We start from the raw sequence: 23,628 nt of genomic DNA on the forward strand, positions 1-23,628 counted from the left end.
ATACCACTGGTGGAACATAAGGTAATTTTACTTGCTTTTTTATTTTAATACTTCCATATTTGTTTTGAGGTGCATTAGAAAATGAACGTTAAGTATCACATCAAACTCACAGTTTCGTAGATACTGCTTTGGGTGAAGCTAGATTTTTTTTTTTAACAGCATGTGCCAATTTAAAGGAATTTGCCAAATTTTAGAAACACATTTAAGTGAATGATTATGTAGTACATAGACATGGCAGAAATCATGAAAATGGTGAAGAAACACAATGGCAACTTTGGTGAAGGGCACCTACTAAAGGTTAGGATTAGAATCGGAAGTAATGGTGCTTTTTCTCCTAGATATATTTATAGTAACTTAATTTTTCTGGCTTTTAAAATTCAATGACAGACTTTGAGAATTAGAATTTCTGCAAATCTTTAAATCATTGCTTCCTAACGTAAAGTTTCTTAACACTTAGTTCTTTCATAGAAGTGTACCTTGTGCATCAAGATATTTTGCTCCTCTATTTTTCTAAGGTATAGGTGATCCTGGGGTGATAAGACGGGGAAGGGGGGGTGTGTGTGTGTGCTCGTGCACGTGCATGGACACGAGTATGAGATAGGGATGTGTGGTAGGAGGGGTTGATGGACAGGTTGAGTAGATCACCTGCATACCTGGATAGAGAAGAGTATTAGTTATAGGACTTCACCTCCCACAGGCACCCCTGTTCTCCCCAAACTCACAGAAAGTCTGTAAGTCTGCCACAGTTCGGAACAGTTTAGGAAAAACTACTAGGTTCTCTCATTGGTAAAGTAGGTTGCTCTGGGTGAGCCAAGTAAAATGAGCTCTGTCGATGAAAAAATTAATCAGTGGATCTAAGAAAGAAATAGAAAATTTTATTCAAGCCAAATTGAAGATTATAACCCGGGAACACCTCTCAGAAAACTCTGAGAATTGTTCTACCTGTTTGAGTTATGTAAGTTTTTGAGACAGAGGGCTGTACGTTAGATGACGTATTATTGACATTTTACACAATCCAGATTTACACGTACAAAGCAAGTAATGGGTCAACAAAGCAAGTAGTGGGTCATGGAGTCATCGTGGCCCCTTAAAGATTAAGAAGGAAGGTTATCTCCTAAGGAGTTGTGACCCTTGATGAGATTAAGAAGGAACGTGGTCTCCTAAAGATGTCTGGTTAATGCAGATGTGCAATACACAATAAAGGGGAGGAAGGAGGCCAAATGGTCAAAGAAAAATTTTATGTTTAAATTTTTCTTATCTTGCCATAAAACACGAATTTTATTTCATCAGCTCCATATAGAGGTCTTTAGCTATCATATAAAAAAGACCTCTGTAGCTGAGAGACGTTTGAATAGGCAAATAAGCTTTTGCTATAAATAATAGTTTACTCTTTTATCAATAATGTATATATACTTCAATTATAGAGACTGCTGTTGTAAGCAAGAGTAGCCACAGTCCACATTTAAATTATATTACTGGAAGTTAAAACACTGTGGTGCATTTGTAATGTAATCTTGTAAATGTCTGTCCTATATAATTTTATAGAATGGAAGCTTCTTGCCTAGAACTGGCGTTGGAAGGGGAGCGTCTGTGTAAATCAGGAGACTGCCGTGCTGGTGTGTCCTTCTTTGAAGCTGCAGTTCAAGTTGGAACTGAAGACCTAAAAACACTTAGCGCTATTTACAGCCAGCTGGGCAATGCTTATTTCTATTTGCATGATTATGCCAAAGCATTAGAATACCATCATCATGATTTAACTCTTGCAAGGTAATTAATTTAAGCTGAATTCTCCCTAAATTAACTGTCACTTTAAAACACATTTTCATTCAATTAAAAAACTAACAATACAGTACATTTAGTGAGTCCTAATTTATTAGCATTGAATTTTAAAACTAATCTTTAGGCTGAGCACAATTTAATTAAGTAAATGAATAGTAGTGAAATGATGCTAGAGTTTAATTAAATGAATGAAAATTAATTAAATTTAAATACAGAAATGTAAGTTTAAGATTTTTATTTAAAGTAGGTTTCAAGGCTGATGGGTCTTTCTTACCTTAAGCATGTCAACTGTTCTCTAGGGAAAACTGTATTCTGGCTGCTTTATATTTTAACACACCATTTGCTTTTTTTCTTTTTTTTTTCACCCCAGGACTATTGGAGACCAATTGGGGGAAGCTAAAGCTAGTGGTAATCTGGGAAACACCTTAAAGGTTCTTGGGAATTTTGATGAAGCTATAGTTTGTTGTCAGCGACACCTAGATATTTCCAGAGAGCTTAACGACAAGGTAATAAGGAAACATTAGATGGTAGGCCAAATGTTTTCATTGAAATTGCTTTGTGTTTTAATCCTACTTAATTATACTGTAGTTTATCTAAAAATTAATACAAAAAAAAAAGTATTTGTAGAAAAGTGGAAGAAAAAGAGAGACATAATGAAAAATTTTTAATAGATGAGAAAAAAGAAATAACGAGAGGTCCTTCTTTCATAAGTAGTCATGTGTTTGGTTCTGTATGGATGGCTAATGTAAACATTTCTTTCTCTTGACCATAATATCAAAGATATTATGAATAAATATATGTGATAGCATTATAATACCTGGCCTCTGATTTCCAGTTGTAAACTGCTGTTATCTTCATCTAGGTGGGAGAAGCAAGAGCACTTTACAACCTTGGAAATGTGTATCACGCCAAAGGGAAAAGTTTTGGCTGCCCTGGTCCTCAGGACGTAGGAGAATTTCCAGAAGAAGTAAGAAACGCTCTGCAGGCGGCCGTGGATTATTATGAGTGAGTAGCATCAGCAGTCATGTGGCCCACCCAAGCCAGTAGTAAGTTTTTAAGTTCGGCAAAGGTTTTAAAATCATAGACTAGTAAGTAAAATAAACCATCAAATCATTGCGAAAATGTTATAGTGTTGTATTAGAAGTAATCCCCTCCCTCCCCAGGAAAACTTTCATTTAAACTGCAGACCAGTGCCACTTAGTGGCACAAACAAGAAGCATCAATAGTTAGTCTAAGTTATTAGGAGTAAACTTAGTCTTTTATCAATAGAATTTCATAGAACTTTTTAGCTATAGGGGTTCTAAGATTAACTCTGTCCTGGACTCTGGGCAGAAACCTATGTGAATGGTTGAGTAAAATGTTCCCAGTTATTTCCTATAATCACCCTCCAGCATAGCTATATCTTTTAAATGTGGCACATTATGGTTGTAAGCTTATTTAAATATTTTTTTCCTGATAAAGAATTTAGATTTGTAAATAAAGTCAATAAATGTTTTTCTCAAACTCATTTTTTCACAACTTTTTATTATCACTTAGGGAAAACCTATCACTAGTGACTGCTCTGGGGGACCGAGCAGCCCAAGGACGTGCCTTTGGCAATCTTGGAAACACGCATTACCTCCTTGGCAACTTCAGGGATGCAGTCATAGCTCATGAGCAGGTATGATGCCAGGCTTTGGAGCCAGGTCGTTTTCTCCATCAGTGTTTTGAACAGAGATTAGATTATTCTTTAGTTTTATTATAGTTACATCTAATTAAAATTTTCTGTTTCAGCGTCTCCTTATTGCAAAAGAATTTGGAGATAAAGCAGCTGAAAGAAGAGCATATAGCAACCTTGGAAATGCGTATATATTTCTTGGTGAATTTGAAACTGCCTCTGAATACTATAGGTCAGTCTAATATTTCTGTAGATAAATGTAAAATGGGTAGTCATGCAATCCAAAGAATCATAGGCTTTGGGTTTAAAACTTTTTTGCTGCATACAAGCAGCAGAACCTTGGGCTTTCTAAGTCTCAGTCTTCTCATCTGTAATGGAAGATATCAATACTTGACTTTTGGAATTGTTATGAGGATTGAATGAAAGAACATATTAAGCACTTATTTAGCACAGTACCTGGCACATGGTGCTCAATACATATTATTGTACCTAATATTTAATAGCAGCAGTATGGCCCCTTTATATTTTTTTTAGCTTTTATCTTTAAAACATTATTCTTAATGAGATTCTAAACATTTAAAATCCTTTAAACCTGTTCAGCATGTATGGTGTGTATAGTTATATGCTCCCACACCACCACCACCAGTTACGGGTTTGCAGAGAGGCCACAAGAAAGCTTGGTAACAAATAGATGCCCTAGTTTCCTCCAGTGATCACTGAATTTCCCACCATCATCCTACCATCTTATCGAGCAGTTATCCTCCCACCCTCTCTGCCCAGCTTTGATCCTCGCTGTAAGCTGAGGCCCCGTTCACTTACTCGAGGAGTTAGTACTCCCAGCTTCTTCTGTGGCAGGGTCTCTTTAATCTATCTGTAGACTTGAAGCATACATGATAGCAAAGTTTAAACTGCTTCATATTGCCTGCCCTGTGCTTTCTAGATTGTTCAGAGTTTTCTCTAATTAGTGGGAACTGAAGGCCCATCCAGACCTTAGGCAGAAGCCAGTTTGACTGAACCAAAGACACAGTCTTGATTGATTTATATTTTATTGTTGAAAAATCCATGAGAGAGTTCTGGAAAGTTTATCATCTAAAAAAGTAAAATTGCTTTAGGTCCATCTAAAAAACTAGAATGTCATCCCATCCTCCTTTAAACTTCAGCTAACAGTTGATATTTGTTGGTTGACTAACTATGACTAGTTAGATGTGAAATATCCTTCCAAATAAAGTACATCACTATACAAGGAGCATATGTTTTGATTTTAAATACAAAAGTTTCTTATATTTTAAATCCAAAACACATAGGAAAGTCTCAATAAATGATGTACTTGTATTAAATACTGAAAAGTTCTGTAATAAAGTGGATGGAGGCTGTCTGACTAAAGAAGCATGAGTATAAAGTAATGAAATTTACCCCTGCCCCACACACCCACAAACAGGTAGAACTCAGAACTTTACACATATTCCAAAAATATTGATTGAAAATATTTTTGGAACTCTTCTTTGGAATTGTTTTCAGGGCCACACAAGAAAACTCTCTTAACATTATAGATCCATAATAGAAAGGACAGAAAGCAGTAGTTTGGTAAACCTACTTTAGTAATTGAGTTTGGTGTCAGAAAGACTTCCAACCATTTACAAATTAGCTGTACTCTCAAAGAATAACAGCGTGCCGGAAAGGGTTGTGCCACAGGGCCGGAAGCAATTCCAAAAGTCTTCCAAAAGTGTTTGAGAGGGCGGGCAATGTTAGAACAAGCGTGTAGCCTCCCAAGGTAACAGCTTTAAAGGTATCATCATTAAACATATAATTTCAGGTTTGTTTGCTTAAAAAAAACTATCACATTATCATATAGTTATAAATGATATGAAGTATTTACACTGTTTGGCAGAAATTATAGGACAGAGTCATTTAAATTACTGGATTCAAAAAGCATCTGTAGATTTAAGCACTGATGATAATAATAACAAAACATATTAACATTTATTAGCATCTATTGTGAGCAAGATGCTATTCTAAGCACGTTATACATACTAATTCATTTAATCCTCACGAACCCCTGTGAGGTGTTTTCCCCATTTTATGTAAAAGGAAATTAGTGCATAGAGAGGGTGAGTGACCTGCCCCAGTCACAGAGCTACTAACTGACAAAGTTGGGATTTGAACCCAGTCAGCCTAGCTCTAGGGTCCATGCTCGTAATTGCTACACTAGCTTCTCGTTGATTCCACAAGGTAGAATTTGGTTAATATTTAAATGTAGCATTTAATATTTTTCATGAATCAGTGACTAATGGCCTATACATAACAATTTTAACTAAGTATTTTCAATTTTGACAAAATGTAAAGGCAACAGTATGATTGAAAAGAGAGGGTATGTGGACAAACTTACTTTACGTTATTGCACTGCAACAGCGAAAGTTTTTTTTTAATGTTAAAAATACTGTGTTAATCTTTAGAGGCACTTGATCTCATGCATCTGTTCTCCTTTTCTCTGGGGAATTAATAGGACTCCTACATTTATTCTAAAAGTCTGGATTTGCTTTCTGTGTTTCAAGGACATCTTTTCATTTTATCTAGAAGTAATGGAGAAAATATGGGATATTAGGATCTAAAACAGATTTACTTTAAAGGCAGGAGGAAAAGAGAGTTTTATTTTATGGTTATTATAGCCAATATAGTTATAATAGCCATTATGTAAGAATTAATTTCTTTTTTCAGAAAGACACTACTATTGGCTCGACAGCTTAAAGACAGAGCTGTAGAAGCACAGTCTTGCTACAGTCTTGGAAACACATATACTTTACTTCAGGACTATGAAAAGGCCATTGATTATCATCTAAAGCACTTAGCAATTGCTCAAGAGCTAAATGATAGGTAAGTTATGTACCTTTTTACTATAGTTATGATAAAATATAGATACATTGTTGAATCCCTAGAATATTTCCTTTAAATTTCTTTTTTTGTTTCCTTTGTTTTCTTTTTAATTCCTTTTTAAGGAATTTCCTCTGTTTCAGTAACATCCTCTGTATGTTACTGTTTGAAGGGCTAGAGTGGATTAGAATGGTTCCATATAACCTTGAACCAAGATCAGTAAATAGGTCACAAACTCAGTTGCCTGCAAAGGTCCTCCTGACTAGATCAGAGTGGAAATTGTAGTGAAATTAATAGGCCCAACAGCGTTAAGGGGACAGCTGCTATTCAATTCCAGCTAAGTGTTGCCTGGCAGGAATGAGGATCCAGAGCCGCCTCTTTTTTCAAGAGAAGCTAGAAGTCCTGAGTTTCATATAAAATCTTCTGATTTTTAAATGTTGATGGTTAATTATTCTTTTTTTTTTAAACTGTATGAAAAAACAGAATATCTGTGCAGGACTATAGTCTGTGATGTTTGCTTTAGTAGGATAGATTTTTATCTCAGTATGAAGAACTCTGTACAGTTATTCAAAATGAAGTATGCTACCTCAAGAGGTGAGTTCTCTCTTCCTCATGGTGTTCAAATACAGACTGAATGATTACAGACTGAATCCTGGTAAGGATGCCATGGAAAGAAAATGGGGTAGTTGAACTGCAAGACCTATCCCTGAGACTTTACTTATAATATACTGCATGTTTAAAAAGGATGTTTTCCATTTTAAAGCTTGACTCTGAGTTCATTATTATCTGGTTATTCTAATACAGTCGTCCCTTGATATCTGCAGGGGTTTGGTTCTAGGATCCCTGTGGATACCAAAAGCCATGGAAGCTCAAGTCTCTTATGTAAAATGGTGTAGTACAGTCGGCTGTATCCGGGGGGTTTCTCAGATCACGGTTGAATCCACGGATGTGGAACCTGAAGCAGGCCAACTGTATGTCTCTAGTATTACGATAGTTTGTTCTTTATAAGAAAGACCAAATAAATCCAAAGCATTGTTTATGCCTTTAATTACTACTAGATAGATTTTATTCTTCACACAGACCTCCTTTCAGATAACTACATGTTAGCTTTGAATTATTTTATAGAATTGGTGAAGGAAGAGCATGTTGGAGCTTAGGAAATGCGTACACGGCTCTAGGAAATCATGATCAAGCAATGCATTTTGCTGAAAAGCACTTGGAAATTTCAAGAGAGGTATGAAACTAAAAAATTGTTATCTGTGCTATTGTGATTCACAGATCTGCAGCCCTGTTATTTCTCTAGAATGCTCCTATATGGCTTAGTAATAAATTTAATTATAAATTGTTCTCTTGGCATACGAACTGCACAGAGCATTTTGAGATACAGATCAGCGGTATGTTTGCACTGGCCTTGATGTAGGAAGACAGGAAGGAAAGGCTGAGCATGGAGGAATGGGAGAATTACTAACATGTGCCTCCACTGTCCCCCCATCTCTGCGTGGAAAAGTAGCATGGTATGAAAGGAAGAACATGGCTTTTAGAATCAAGGACTGGTTCCTGTTACATTTCTGCCATTTGCTGGCTATTTGAGCTTGGAAACTTTTCTGAGCATCATTTCTCTCATCTGTAAAATGGGAATAATAATAATATCTGCTTTGCAAATTGTTATACAGATTAGAGATAAAGTATATAAAAGTACCTAGTATAATGTCTAGTGCTAGCTTAATAAATACTGTTACTATAGGATGGAAATACAGTATTCTAAGGAAATTGTATTCATGTGATGCCAAGTTAACGTGTCACAGAGTAACCTACTTTATTATTTAAGGTGATCATAGAGATTAAGAGCAATCTAATATTTAGAGAAGTAAAGAATTGGTAGAATGTAATTATCTGTCCTCTTGTCATATTTTAGTAACTTTCCTTCTCTTTCTTCTTTAAAATACTATTAATGAAAAAACCCATTTCGTTCATAGTATTATAATTTTAAAATAACTATTTTCATCTCTCTTTCTTATTTTTTTTAACACACACACACTGTATTTTATTTTTACAAGAGATAAATAGACTGACACCAAGCATTGTACATGGATGACCACAACAAAAGCAACAATGATTGCAATTACCAAACATGAAACATTCATACTATGTCATAATATTGACATTCAGTCCAGTAATCCTCCACTGTAACAGCTCCTTTACTTTGCAGTGAAAATTGATTTGTATATTCTTTGCCTCTGAGTCCTTGTGGGATTTTTTTTTTTTAATTCAAACAGAAAGTCACAAAAATTATACTCATCCTCATCAGTTCACTCAGTCCCATGTAATTAATTTTTTTTTTCATCTTGATCTTCTGTTAGCACTTTTATGAGTTCATCAGTTTTTCATTAGAGTTCTGAAAATGCTTATTCATTCAGTTCAGCAGTACAGTCAGTTACCAGAAACCTGTACTTGTCAGAGTCTTTTCCATGAATTTCTTGAAGGTGAAACCCTTTTATAGGAACATATTTGCAAAAACATCAGAGTACACCCATAACTGTCTGTAAATGACGAAAGACTTAAAAATGACCACGGTTAAAGATTTGATGAAAGTTCATAATAATGCAGTTGACAAGAAAATTAGTTATTTCTGAGATATACATTTTAAAGCGATAACTAGGATTATGACTTATTATACCAGAACATATAAGATTTTTAGAAATTTCATGTAATGTAATCATCTCTCTATAGTTTCTTCCAGTTTTAGGTTGACAACATTTTCAACTAATCTTCACCATTCTTTACTTTAAATACTACTCTAAAGTATAAATGCTTGTGGTTGTAGGTTGGGGATAGAAGTGGTGAACTAACAGCACAACTCAATCTCTCAGATCTTCAAATGGTTCTTGGTCTGAGCTACAGCACAAACAATTCAATGATGTCTGAAAACATTGAAGTTGATAACAGTTTGCATGGTAAGTATTAGGTCTTCAAAACCCAATTTCTTTATCCTCAAGATTTACATTTAAATTACCTATCTCGTGTTTACCATATCCAGAGAGATACGTAACATAGGAAGCTCAACTTTTATACTTTTTTGCTTTACCACTGTCCCATTAATTTATCAGTCTGGAATACAGTATTTTATAGCTTTTATCATGAACTTAGAAATGGTAAAGGTATAACTATTTTGTTTAAAAAATTTTTAAATACATTTAAATTCTGTATCTCTAGGTTCACTCAAAAATTTATAAATGTGAAGGTGTGAAAATTAAAACATTTTATTGTTTAACCTCTTTGTTTCAAATGTCTTTACGTATTTGATTTTTGTTTAGCTTTTATTCCCCCTGTTTCATTTCTAAGGGGGAATCTCTTAGGATTTTTTTTTTTTTAATTCAGAAAACCCAGAAATTTTCTTTAGGTGCTGATTTGGTTTTGACATTGCTATAAGAAAAGAATATGCTATAATGTCTCTGTTTCTAAGTGAAAAAAAAACACCTACTTTTGATTAAAAAAATAAAAAGGAACAAGAGTAGAACCACATTTTTGGATGCCATCTTTATGTAACTCTATGTGAGATCCATTTTAAAGATCCAGCCGAGGCTTAAAACATTCTCAGTCTGAAAAAAAAATTACTGACACAGACAGATATTTTGAACTTGAAAGTCAGTGAAAAATCTAGCTTTTATCTTCCCAATTTCCTCCTTTAATCCATATAAAGGAAAGGAAGAAGAAAAAGAAATTAGTGGTTAGTCATCTAAGACTTTGAAAGAACATTTAATTGAAAAATGATACTGAAGTATGAACAGTATAGTAAACTGGACCATGTACTTTGTAATTGAATAATGGGCTAAAAGGTTTTCCTGTGTTTAATTTTCAAGTTGGTTAAGTTGTAATAGCTCTCATATTTTAACAAATTATCACTTGTCCTCATGGACCGCTCTAGCTATAGACCTATTCCTTTGTTCCCCTTTACAACAAAACTTGAAAATAACATCACTGTTCCTTGTCTTTACTTCCTCACCTCCCATTCTCTCTTCAAACCACTGGACTCTGGCTTTTGCCCCATCATGATACTAAAACCTTTTCAAGGTTACCAGAGAACTCCATTTTACCAAATACGTTGATCAGTTTTAGATGTCAGCATATTTGATTTCTCAGCAATATTTCCTATAGCTGATCATCCCCTCCTCGTAGTACATTGTTCGTTTGGCCTCCAGGGTTACCCTCTTTTTCTGGCTTGCCTCCACCTCACTGGCCACTCCGTCTTCATAACTCCCCTCTCTTCCTCATCTTTCCAATCCTTGACATTTGTAGTACCTGGGGTTCGGTTGCTGGACCTCTTCTCCCTTCCCTCTTCCCTCTCTCCTTCTCTATTTTCTGTCCATCCATATCCTTCCTTCCTTTCTGATTTTATCCTTTTTCCGCTTATCCTACACTCTAGATCAGTGCTTCTAATAGAACTTTCTGTGAAGATGGAAATGTTCTGTATCTGTGCTGTCCAATACAGTAGCCTCTAGCCGTATGTGACTGTTGAGCACTTGAAATGTGGCTAGTGCAAAAAGAAGTGAATTTTAAAATATTATTTAACTTTAATTAGTTAAAGTTTTAAAAGTCACATGTGGCTAGTGGCTACTATATCAGACAGCACAACTCTAGATGATTTCGTTCAGTCGGTTGGCTTTTATATCATCTATGTGCTGATGATTTTCAGATTGATATTTCCAGTCATAATTTCTCTCTTGAGTTGGAGTTTCACATATTTAACATTTCCACTTGAATATCTAATTGGCATCTAAAACTTAACACATCCAGAATGGATCAATTGTTTTTTTCTCCCCAAACATGTTCTTCCTTCAGTCTGCCCTGTCTCAGGAAATGGTACCATGATTCACACCAGTGTTCAGGCCAAAAACCTAAGGGCCATCCTTGTTCCCTATCTCCCACCCACTCCTACATCCAACCTATCAGAAACCCTACCTTCAAAATATATCCCTAATCTCTCTTACAATGTACACTGCAACAATCTTAGTACAGGCTGCCAACATCTCCCAGTAGAGCATTAGCCTTGCAACTGTTTCTTTTGTTTTCTGCTGTTGATCCCTCACACTGACTTCCACAGGGCAGCCAGAGTGCTTTTATAAAATGTGAATCAAGTCATGTCATTTCTCTGCTCAGAACCCTCCAGTGACTTCCCATCGTACCTAGAACCAAATATTCAGTCCTCATTGTGGCTAAAAGTTCCTGTAATCTGGGCCCAGACTGCTTTATCATTTCCTCCCACACCCCCTGCTCACTTTGGCTCCATGAAGACAGCTATTTTTTGGTCTCTTAGGTTCATTGCTGTATCCCTAGTGCCTGGAAAAGCCTGCTGGCTAAAGGAACTGCAAGAAAACTTGTATAGGGACTTCTCTGGCAGTCCAGTGGTTAAGACTCCGTGCTTCCACTGCAGGGGGCACGGGTTCAATCCCTAGTCGGGGAATGAAAATCCCACATGCCATATGGTGCAGCCAAAAGAAACAAGAAAACTTGTATATTTCTGGTGTTGGCTCAGGGTGGAGAAAAGGAGTCTCACATAAGAATCTGAATTCATAAGCCTGTCTACACACTGGTTTGGAATTTGATTTATTCTACCTGCACAGTATAAGAAAGCCCAATCCATTAAAGTGCTTTTGGGTTAGAAATGCTCCTAGGGACTTAGCAGAAGTAAGATCAAATATTTTCTGGAGGTAAGCAAGCCATCCTTTATCCAGGCCTATAAAGGCTCACAACAACAACAACAAAATTACCAAACACCTAAAGAAACAAACCAAAATGAGTAAGAAAACAAACAAAAGCAAAATCAGGTCACCAAGATCTTCAGAATATAAAATGACTATGATTAAATGTTTACAGGAATAACAGAATTGAAACAAAGGAATAGCAAAAATGATCATGCAGATCTGAAAAAAATAATAATAGCTAACAATTATTGAGTGCTTACTATGTGCCCAGGCAGTGCTTTGCCTGTTTTAACTCATTTAATCCTAACAACTCTAGGAGGCAGGAGAGGTTAAGTAGATTTCCTGGGGTTGCCTTTGTAAGTGGTAGAGATGGGAGTTCAACCTAGTCAGTCTGGCTTCAGAGTCTGTCTTGGCTGATACTTCTAGCTTAATGTGATTTTAACATACCTCTCAGTAATTGATAGGTAAAAATCAGGAGTCAGAGATCAGTAATAATATAGAGGATTTGACCAGCACAATTAATGGGCTTGATATGTTTTTCAAATTGTGTGTTTGACCCATTTAATGAGTTATAAAATCAATCTCAGGTGTTGGAACTAACATTAAATACACACACACACATATACATACATATAATGGGGTTATCATACATAATAAGGGCAAGTACTGTTTTGTGGAGATTTTGTTCTACATTTGTGTAAGTGTATTTAGGGTTGCAATGCAAATGTATTTTTTAAAGTTATAGTTGATCTACATTATTATGTTAGTTTCAGGTGTACAACATAGTGATTCAAAATTTTTATAGATTATATTCCATTTAAAGTTATTATAAAACATTGGCTATATTCCCTGTGTTGTACAGTATATCCTTGCATCTTATTTGTTTTATACATTGTAGTTTGTACCTCTTAATACCCTACTCCTAGCTTGCCCCTCTCCTTTTCTCTCTCCCCACTGATAACCATTAGTTTCTTGCCTGTATCTGTGAGTCTGTTTCTGTTTTCTTACATTTATTCGTTTTATTTTTTTAGATTCCAAACATATTTCTTAATATGGGTCACAGTTAAAAATATGGGTCACACTGATTTAATGGACATACAGAATGCTGTGTCAAGCAACTAATCAATTCACATTCTTTTAAAACATTCATGAAACAGGTCCAAAAATTTGACCACATGCCAAACCAACAAATTTGAAAGAATCTGTATCACATAGGTTTCATGCCCTGAGCACAGTGCAGTTCAGTTAGAAATTAACAAGAAGGTAATGTATAAAACATATTCATTTGAAAATACATACTTCTAAGTAACTTATGGTATGATTTAAGAAGAAATCATAAATAAAATTAGAAAATAACTTAGGACTGAATTATAATTTATGTGATACAACTTATATTAGTTCTTAGAGCAAAATTTATATTGTATCATATTTTAAAAGGAAAAAGACTCAGTGACCTAAGTATCCAGCTTTTAAAAAGTTAAAAACAAACCAAAAAACAAAAAACTCGAAGTAGAAGGCAAGAAATAATAGCAGAAATTAATGAATTTAAAACAAAGATTCAATAGAGAGAATTTTTAAAAACCCAAATTCGGTTCTTTAAAAAGACTAACAAATCTACAGCAAGATTATTTGAGGAAAAAAAAAGAGAGAGAGAAGGGGTTATAATGTAGATGCAGCAGGCATTAAAAAGAGAAGAGATTATCCTGAATAATTTTATTTGAAAACCTAGGAGAAATGGACAATTTCTAGAAAAGCAGCTTACCAAAATTGAATCTAGAAAAATCTAATGGTAGAATGTAATGTGAATGGATGGCATCTCTAATGCCTAAAGCCATAGGGAAATTTGATGAGTCATTTAAAATCTTTCCACTGAGAAAATACCTGGCCAAGGTGATTTTATACGTGTGATCTACCAAACATTTAAGAAAATTGATTCCAACCTTCCATAAAATTTTATAGGTAACTAGAAGAGTGGGAGCACTTTATTAGTCTTTCTGAGAATAGTATAACCTTGATATCCAAACTACACAAGAACAGTATGTACAAGAAAGGAAAATTACAGGCAAATCTTTACTCATGAACATAGATGCAAAAATTTTAAGCAAAATATTTGGAAACCAAACCCACAATGTATTTAAAACAAATAAACAGGAATTCAAGTGGACTGAATATCAGGAAATCAATTAATGTAATATACCAGTAAACATAGTAAAGGAGAAAATAGCTCAAATATCCAAATATATCAGTAATTCTATTCAATGTAAACGTTCCATTTAAAGGACCAAGAGTATCAGATTGGTAAAAGAATAAAATCCAACTAAGCCTGAAAGTAAAAGGATTGAAAAAAACATACCATGGAAAAACTGATCAAGAGAAAGCTGGTACAGCTGTATTAATATCAGATAAAATGTACTTTAAGGCAAAAGACTTTGTTAGAAATGAAGACAGTCACTTCACAATGGTTAAGAATTCAAGGGGGCTTCCCTGGTGGCGCAGTGGTTGCGAATCTGCCTGCCAATGCAGGGGACATGGGTTCGAGCCCTGGTCTGGGAGGATCCCACATGCCACGGAGCAACTAGGCCCGTGAGCCACAACTACTGAGTGTACGTGTCTGGAGCCTGTGCTCCGCAACAAGAGAGGCCGCGATAATGAGAGGCCCGCGCATCGCGATGAAGAGTGGCCCCAGTGGCCCCCGCTTGCCGCAACTAGAGAAAGCCCTCACACAGAAATGAAGACCCAACACAGCCATAAATAAATAAATTTTTTTTAAAAAATTAAAAAAAAAAAAAAAAGAATTCAATTCACCAGGAAGATGAAAGCCTTAAATTTGTATGTATCTAGCAAGCCTAATAACAAAGCTTCAGTGTTCATAAAGCAAAACTGACTAAACTAAAAGGAGAAATGGGAAAATCCAGAACCATGAGGGGAAATTTAAACACATTTCTCTCAGGAATTGCACCTATCAGAAAACTAAATATTTTAAAGATGTCAGTTCTTCCCAAATTGATATAAATTCAGTGTGCTGCCAAGCAAATAATGAGTTTTTTTGTGGAACGTGACCAGGTCGTTCATGAATGTATATGAAAGAAAAAAGGGCTAAGAACTCAAAGCCAAAACATTCCTGATGAAAAACAAGAGATGAGAAGTGCTTTCTCTACAGATATAAAGATTATAAAGCTACAGTAATGAAGACAGTGTGTTACTGGCATAGAGACAAATAGACCAGTGGAATGGAATATAGAGTCTATATTTATAATCCTTGCATATATGGAAATTAATATCACACAAAAATAAATTCTTGATGGATCAAGGATTTAAATATGAAAGACAGATTTAGAGCAATAATTATGATCAGCCAGCTAACACTTGCTGAATGCTTACTACTTACCAGGCATTATACTGACCGCTTTACAGATGATGGTACATTTATCATCACACAGTGATCTATGAGGTAGGTATTGTTGTCCTTTACAAATGAGAAAATCACAGAGAGGTAGTTGCCCAAGGTCATATCACAATGAGTGATTAGTCTGTTCAATCAGTATGCTGTACTACCTCTGAAAATAAAGGAGAATGTCTTCATGATATCAGAGAGGGGAAGGATTTCTCAAAACACAAAAACAAAGCCATTACAGAAAAGATTGACGCTGAAATTAAGAACTTCATTTCATTAAAAGAAACCGTAAAGAGATAAAACACAAACTGAGAGGACATTTGCCACACAGATGATTAAAAAAGGATTTGTATCCTCAATGTATAAGAACTCCTATGAATTAAAAACAAGACAAATAACCTAACTAAAAGATAGGCAAAAGTGATGAACAGAAGAAACACAAATAGCCCATAAATATGTGAAAAGAATCAGGGAAAACCATAGTGAGGTAATATTGGTGGATGAGATGGATGAAAATTAAAAGGCCTGATAACACCAGTATTGAAACAATACAGGTAATAGAAACTTTTATCAGTGTTGATGGGAGTAGAAATTGGTGTATTCAAAAGAGTAGTCTGGCAATATTCTGGTAGAGTTGAAGATGTACCAACCGTATGATCTAGCAGTTCCACTCCCAGTTACATGTATCTGACATCCAGACTGGAACAAAGGCTTGCTCATGTACACAAGGAGATATTTCCAAGAATTTCTGTAGTAATATTGCTTATAATGACAAATGATTGGAAGCAACCTAAATAGCTGTCGCCAAGAGAAAGGGTATATGCTTTCCTAGTCCTAAAATCACAATGAAGATTAAACTACTCATACCAACTTGGATGAATCTCACAAACATGAGGTTGCTCAAAGAAAGCAAGTTAGAGAACATACACAGTATGAGACCACTTATGTAATGTTATGTAATAAGCTCCATTGCTTAGAGATACATACATATGTAATAAAAATATAAAAAATTAGGAAGAGGGAAGTTATGGGGGGAATTACAAAAGGGGGAGTTAATTTGTTGGTCATGGTTTCTTTTTTCTTTTTTTTTTCTTTTTGCTTCTCAAAGTTCTTCTGTTTTACAAAGTAAGCACATGATACACAATTTGACTGAAATAATTTTCATAGTTGGAAAAGTTACAGATTTTTGTGACAAGAAAACCCAGGGCAGGAACTACTTATGGAAAGAAGACAATTTGTTGAGAAACTACGTTCCCTTACCCCGCCCCCGTCAAGTAAAAATCTCAAATAAAAGGACTGAAAGGGTAGCAACTGGAGAGGTTTACAGATTCACTTTGTATAAAAAGAATGACTTTAGATTTCATTACTTTCTAGTGTATCCAATTTCTTTAAGAAAAATTTTTTCTCTTTATGTGAAATAGCTAAGAATAAATGAAGTAAAAGGCTTGTTACAGATGATGATTCTTCACAAAAATTTATAGTCATAGTTCAAATTACCTTCTCAGTGACTGTGTTTTCCAGTTAAACTCAGAGCACTACAACCAGCCTCATTATTTTGTGAGCTTATTGTTTTAGAAGATGTATTTATTTCATTCTTTATCTTCAAGAGTTTCTTATCAGGGAAGAAAATTCTTGACATCATAAACAGTAACAACCACATTATGTGAGTATTTGTTTTCTGATGGTATGTATTCAAAAGTAATTTAATATTTTTAATCTATTTCCTGCAAAACTATTGCCAGAATAAAACTGTCTGAATAGAATAAGGTGTGGGGAGCCAGTTCCTCCTATCACCATGCCTCAAAGAAGATCGTTAGAGTACTTCACATTTAAAATGGAGCTTATAGGGTTTCCCTGGTGGCGCAGTGGTTGAGAATCTGCCTGCCAATGCAGGGGACATGGGTTCAAGCCCTGGTCTGGGAAGATCCCACATGCCGCGGAGCAACTGGGCCCGTGAGCCACAACTACTGAGCCTGCGCGTCTGGAGCCTGTGCTCCGCAACAAGAGAGGCCGCGACAGTGAGAGGCCTGCGCACCGCGATGAAAAGTGGCCCCCGCTCGCCACAACTAGAGAAAGCCCTCACACAGAAACGAAGACCCAACACAGCCAAAAATAAATAAATAAATAAATTTTTAAAAATAAATAAAAATAAAATGGGGCTTATAAAGTAGAGCAACAATCATTTTTTTTATCTTTATTGGAGTATAATTGCTTTACACTGGTGTGTTAGTTTCTGCTATATAACAGAGTGAATTAGCTATACATATACATACATCCCCATATCTCCTCCCTCTTGCGTCTCCCTCCCACCCTCCCTATCCCACCCCTCTAGGTGGACACGAAGCACTGAGCTGATCTCCCTGTGCTATGCGGCTGCTTCCCACTAGCTAGCTGTTTTACATTTGGTAGTGTATATATGTCCATGTCACTGTCTCACTTTGTCCCAGCTTACCCTTCCCCCTCCCCGTGTCCTCAAGTCCATTCTCTACGTCTGTGTCTTTATTCCTGTCCTGCCCCTAGGTTTTTCAGAACCTTTTTTTTTTTTTTAGATTCCATATATATGTGTTAGCATACAGTATTTGTTTTTCTCTTTTGACTTACTTCACTCTGTATGACAGACTCTAGTTCCATCCACCTCACTACAAATAATTCAATTTCGTTTCTTTTTATGGCTGAGTAATATTCCATTGTATATACGTGCCGCATCTTCTTTATCCATTCATCTGTCGATGGACACTTAGGTTGCTTCCATGTCCTGGCTCTTGTAAATAGAGCTGCACTGAACATTGTGGTATATGACTCTTTTTGAATTATGGTTTTCTCAGGGTATATGCCCAGTAGTGGGATTGCTGGGTCATATGGTAGTTCTATTTTTAGTTTTTTAAGGAACCTCCATACTGTTCTCCATAGTGGCTGTATCAATTTACATTCCCACCAACAGTGCAAGAAGGTTCCCTTTTCCTCCACACCCTCTCCAGCATTTATTGTTTGTAGATTTTTTTTTTTTTTTTTTTGCCCATCACATCTGCTTGGCAGCTGTATTTTCTTTTTTTATTTTATTTATTTATTTATTTATTTATTTATTTATTTATTTATTTATGGCTGTGTTGGGTCTTCGTTTCTGTGCGAGGGCTTTCTCTAGTTGCAGCAAGTGGGGGCCACTCTTCATCGTGGTGCGCGGGCCTCTCACTGTCACGGCCTCTCTTGTTGCGGAGCACAGGCTCCAGACGTGCAGGCTCAGCAGTTGTGGCTCACGGGCCTAGTCGCTCCGCGGCATGTGGGATCTTCCCAGACCAGGGCTCAAACCCGTGTCCCCTGCATTAGCAGGCAGATTCTCAACCACTGCGCCACCAGGAGAGCCCTGTAGATTTTTTGATGATGGCCATTCTGACCAGTGTGAGGTGATATCTCATTGTAGTTTTGATTTGCATTTCTCTAATGATTAGCGATGTTGAACATCCTTTCATGTGTTTGTTGGCAATCTGTATATCTTCTTTGGAGAAATGTCTATTTCAGTTCTTCTGCCCATTTTTGGATTGGGTTGTTTGTTTTTTTGATATTGAGCTGCATAAGCTACTTGTATGTTTTGGAGATTAATCCTTTGTCAGTTGCTTCATTTGCAAATATTTTTTCCCATTTTTTCATCTTGCTTATGGTTTCCTTTGCTGGGCAAAAGATTTTAAGTTTCATTAGGTCCCATTTGTTTGTTTTTGTTTCTCCATTTCTCTAGGAGGTGGGTCAAAAAGGATCTTGCTGTGATTTATGTCATGGAGTATTCTGCCTATGTTTTCCTCTAAGAGTTTGATACTGTCTGGCCTTATATTTAGGTCCTTCATCCATGTTGAGTTTATTTTTGTGTATGGTGTTACGGAGTGTTCTAATTTCATTCTTTTACATGTAGCTGTCCAGTTTTCCCAGCACCACTTATTGAAGAGGCTGTCTTTTCTCCATTGTGTATTCTTGCCTCCTTTATCAAAGATAAGGTGACCATATGTGCGTGGGTTTATCTCTGGGCTTTCTATCCTGTTCCATTGATCTATATTTCTGTTTTGTGCCAGTACCATACTGTCTTGATTACTGTAGCTTTGTAGTATAGTCTGAAATCAGAGAGCCTGATTCCTCCAGCTCCATTTTTCTTTCTCAAGATTGCTTTGGCTGTTTGGGGTCTTTTGTGTTTCCATACAAATTGTGAAATTTTTTGTTCTAGTTCTGTGAAAAATGCCATTGGTAGTTTGATAGAGATTGCATTGAATCTGTAGATTGCTTTGGGTAGTATAGTCATTTTCACAGTGTTGATTCTTCCAATCCAAGGACATGGTATATATCTCTCCATCTGTTTGTATCATCTTTCATTTATTTCATCAATGTCTTATAGTTTTCTGCATACAGGTCTTTTGTCTCCTTAGGTAGGTTTATTCCTAGGTATTTTATTCTTTTTGTTGCAATAGTAAATGGGAGTGTTTCCTTAATTTCTCTTTCAGATTTTTCATCTTTAGTGTATAGGAATGCAAGAGATTTCTGTGCATTAATTTTGTATCCTGCTACTTTACCAAATTCATCGATTAGCTCTAGTAATTTTCTGATAGCATCTTTAGGATTCTCTATATATAGTATCATGTCATCTGCAAACAGTGACAGTTTTACTCCTTCTTTTCCGATTTGGATTCCTTTTATTTCTTTTTCTTCTCTGATTGCTGTGGCTAAAACTTCCAAAACTATGTTGAATAATAGTGGTGAGAGTGGGCAGCCTTGTCTTGTTCCTGATCTTCGTGGAAATGGTTTCAGTTTTTCACCATTGAGAACGATGTTGGCTGTGGGTTTGTCATATATGGCCTGTATTATGTTGAGGTAAGTTCTCTTTATGCCTACTTTCTGGAGGGTTTTTATCATATATGGGTGTTGAATTTTGTCAAAAGCTTTTTCTGCATCTATTGAGATGATCATATGGTTTTTCTCCTTCAAATTGTTAATATGGTTTACCCCGTTGATTGATTTGCGTATATTGAAGAATCCTTGCATTCCTGGGATACACCCCACTTGATCATGGTGTATGATCCTTTTAATGTGCTGTTGGATTCTGTTTGCTAGTATTTTGTTGAGGATTTTTGCATCTATGTTCATCAGTGATATTGACCTGTAGTTTTTTTATGGTATCTTTGTCTGGTTTTGGTATCAGGGTGATGGTGGCCTCATAGAATGAGTTTGGGAGTGTTCCTCCCTCTGCTATATTTTGGAAGAGTTTGGGAAGGATAGGTGTTAGCTCTTCTCTAAATGTTTGATAGAATTCACCTGTGAAGCCATCTGGTCCTGGGCTTTTGTTTGTTGGAAGATTTTTAATCACAGTTTCAATTTCAGTGCTTGTGATTGGTCTGTTTATATTTTCTGTTTCTTCCTGGTTCAGTCTCGGCAGTTTGTGCATTTCTAAGAATCTGTCCATTTCTTCCAGATTGTCCATTTTATTGGCATAGAATTGCTTGTAGTAATCTCTCATGATCTTTTGTATTTCTGCAGTGTCAGTGGTTACTTCTCCTTTTTCATTTCTAATTCTATTGATCTGAGTCTTCTCCCTTTTTTTCTTGATGAGTCTGGCTAATGGCTTATCAGTTTTGTTTATCTTCTCAAAGAACCAGCTTTTAGTTTTGTTGATCTTTGCTATTGTTTGCTTCATTTCTTTTTCATTTATTTCTGATCTGATCTTTATGATTTCTTTCCTTCTGCTAACTTTGGGGTTTTTTTGTTCTTCTTTCTCTAATTGCTTTAGCTGTAAGGTTAGGTTGTTTATTTGAGATGTTTATTGTTTCTTGAGTAGGATTGTATTGCTGTAAACTTCCCTGTTAGAACTGCTTTGGCTGCATCCCATATGTTTTGGGTCATCGTGTTTTCATTGTCATTTGTTTCTAGGTATTTTTTTATTTCCTCTTTGATTTCTTCAGTGATCTCTTGGTTATTTAGTAATGTATTGTTTAGCCTTCATGTGTTTGTATTTTTTACAGATTTTTTCCTGTAATATCTAGTCTCATAGCATTGTGGTCAGAAAAGATACTTGATATGATTTCAGTTTTCTTAAATTTACCAAGGCTTTATTTGTGACCCAAGATATGATCTATCCTGGAGAATGTTCCATGAGCACTTGCGAAGAAAGTGTAATCTGTTTTTGGATGGAATGTCCTATAAATATCAATTAAGTCCATCTTGTTTAATGTATCTTGTAAAGCTTGTGTTTCCTTATTTATTTTCATTTTGGACGATCTGTCCATTGGTGAAAGTGAGGTGTTAAAGTTCCCTACTATGATTGTGTTACTGTCAATTTCCCCTTTAATGGCTGTTAGCATTTACCTTATGTATTGAGGTGCTCCTATGTTGGGTGCATAAATATTTACAACTGTTATATCTTCTTCTTGGATTGATTCCTTGATCATTATGTAGTGTCCTTCTTTGTCTCTTGTAATAGTCTTCATTTTAAAGTGTATTTTGTCTGACGTGAGAATTGCTACTCCAGCTTTCTTTTGATTTCCATTTGCATGGAATATCTTTTTCCATCCCCTCACTTTCAGTCTGTATGTGTCCCTAGGTCTGAAGTGGGTCTCTTATAGACAACATATGTACAGGTCTTGTTTTTGTATCCATTCAGCCAGTCTGTGTCTTTTGGTTGGAGAATTTAATCCATTTATATTTAAGGTAGTTCTCGATATGTATGTTCCTATTACCATTTTCTTAATTATTTTGGGTTTTTAATTGTAAGTCTTTTCCTTGTGTTGTGTTTCCTGCCTAGAGAAGTTCCTTTAGCATTTGTTGTAGAGCTGGTTTGGTTGTGCTGAATTCTCTTAGCTTTTGCTTGTCTGTAAAGGGTTTAATTTCTCCATCAAATCTGAATGAGATCCTTGCTGGATAGAGTAATCTTGGTTGTAGGTTTTTCCCTTTCATCACTTTAAATATGTCCCGACACTCCCTTCTGGCTTGCAGAGTTTGTGCTGAAAGATCAGCTGTTAACCTTATGGGGATTCCCTTGTATGTTAATTGTTGCTTTTCCCTTGCTGCTTTTAATAGTTTTTCTTCGTTTTTAATTTTTGATAGTTTGATTAATATGTGTCTTGGCATGTTTCTCCTTGGATTTATCCTGTGTGGGACTCTCTGTGCTTCCTGGACTTGATTATTTCCTTTCTCATGTTAGGGAAATTTTCAACTATAATCTCTTGAAATATTTTCTCAGTCTCTTTTTTTTCTCTTCTTCTTCTGGGACCCCTATAATTCGAACGTTGGTGCGTTTAATGTTGTCCCAGAGGTCTCTGAGACTGTCCTCAATTATTTTCATTCTTTTTTCTTTACTCTGCTCTGTGGTAGTTATTTCCACTATTTTATCTTCCAGGTCACTTATCTGTTCTTCTGCCTCAGTTATTCTGCTATTGATTCCTTCTAGAGAATTTTTAATTTCATTTATTGTGTTGTTCATCATTGTTTATTTGCTCTTTAGTTCTTCTATGTCCTTGTTAAACATTTCTTGTATTTTCTCCATTCTATTTCCAAGATTTTGGATCATCTTTACTATCATTACTCTGAATTCTTTTTCAGGTAGACTGCCTATTTCCTCTTCATTTGTTTGGTCTGGTGGGTTTTTGCCTTGCTCCTTCCTCTGCTGTGTATTTCTCTATTCTCATTTTGCTTAACTTACTGTGTTTGGGGTCTCCTTTTTGCAGGCTGCAGGTTCGTAGTTCCCATTGTTTTTGGTGTCTGCTCCCAGTGGGTAAGGTTTGTTCAGTGGGTTGTGCAGGCTTCCTGGTGGAGGGGACTGGTGCCTGTGTTCTTGTCAATGAGACAGGATCTTGTGTTTCTGTTGGGCAGGACCGCGTCCAGTGGTGTGTTTTGGGGTGTCTGTGACCTTATTATGATTTTAGGCAGTCTCTCTGCTAATGGGTGGGGTTGTGTTCCTGTCTTGCTAGTTGTTTGGCATAGTGTGTCCAGCACTGTAGCTTGCTGGTCGTTGAGTGGAGCTGGGTCTTAGTGTTGAGATGGAGATCTCTGGGAGAGCTTTCACCATTTGGTATTACGTGGGGCCGGGAGGTCTCTGGTGGACCAATGTCCTGAACTCGGCTCTCCCACCTCAGAGGCTCAGGCCTGACACCCGGCCAGAGCACCAAGACTCTGTCAGCCACATGGCTCAGAAGAAAAGGGAGAAAAAGAAAGAAATAAAGAAAAAATAAAGAAAGAAAATAAAGTTATTAAAACAGAAA

General features: G+C 36.1%; 1 protein-coding gene across 3 annotated transcripts in view; it reads left to right on the forward strand.

Annotated features, from left to right (window-relative positions):
* Positions 1–23,628, forward strand: part of GPSM2 (G protein signaling modulator 2) — a 65,898-nt gene that overhangs the window by 21,666 nt on the left and 20,604 nt on the right. For all 3 annotated transcript variants that reach the window (XM_057545052.1, XM_057545055.1, XM_057545061.1), the window contains 8 exons: positions 1,546–1,767; positions 2,150–2,285; positions 2,642–2,784; positions 3,316–3,439; positions 3,553–3,668; positions 6,152–6,307; positions 7,430–7,538; positions 9,129–9,258. In XM_057545052.1, the coding sequence (XP_057401035.1) occupies positions 1,546–1,767; positions 2,150–2,285; positions 2,642–2,784; positions 3,316–3,439; positions 3,553–3,668; positions 6,152–6,307; positions 7,430–7,538; positions 9,129–9,258 (1,136 nt within the window). The remainder of the gene's footprint in view (positions 1–1,545; positions 1,768–2,149; positions 2,286–2,641; positions 2,785–3,315; positions 3,440–3,552; positions 3,669–6,151; positions 6,308–7,429; positions 7,539–9,128; positions 9,259–23,628) is intronic.

Source organism: Balaenoptera acutorostrata, chromosome 1 (assembly GCF_949987535.1).
Source record: "Balaenoptera acutorostrata chromosome 1, mBalAcu1.1, whole genome shotgun sequence".
Taxonomy (NCBI): domain Eukaryota; kingdom Metazoa; phylum Chordata; class Mammalia; order Artiodactyla; family Balaenopteridae; genus Balaenoptera; species Balaenoptera acutorostrata.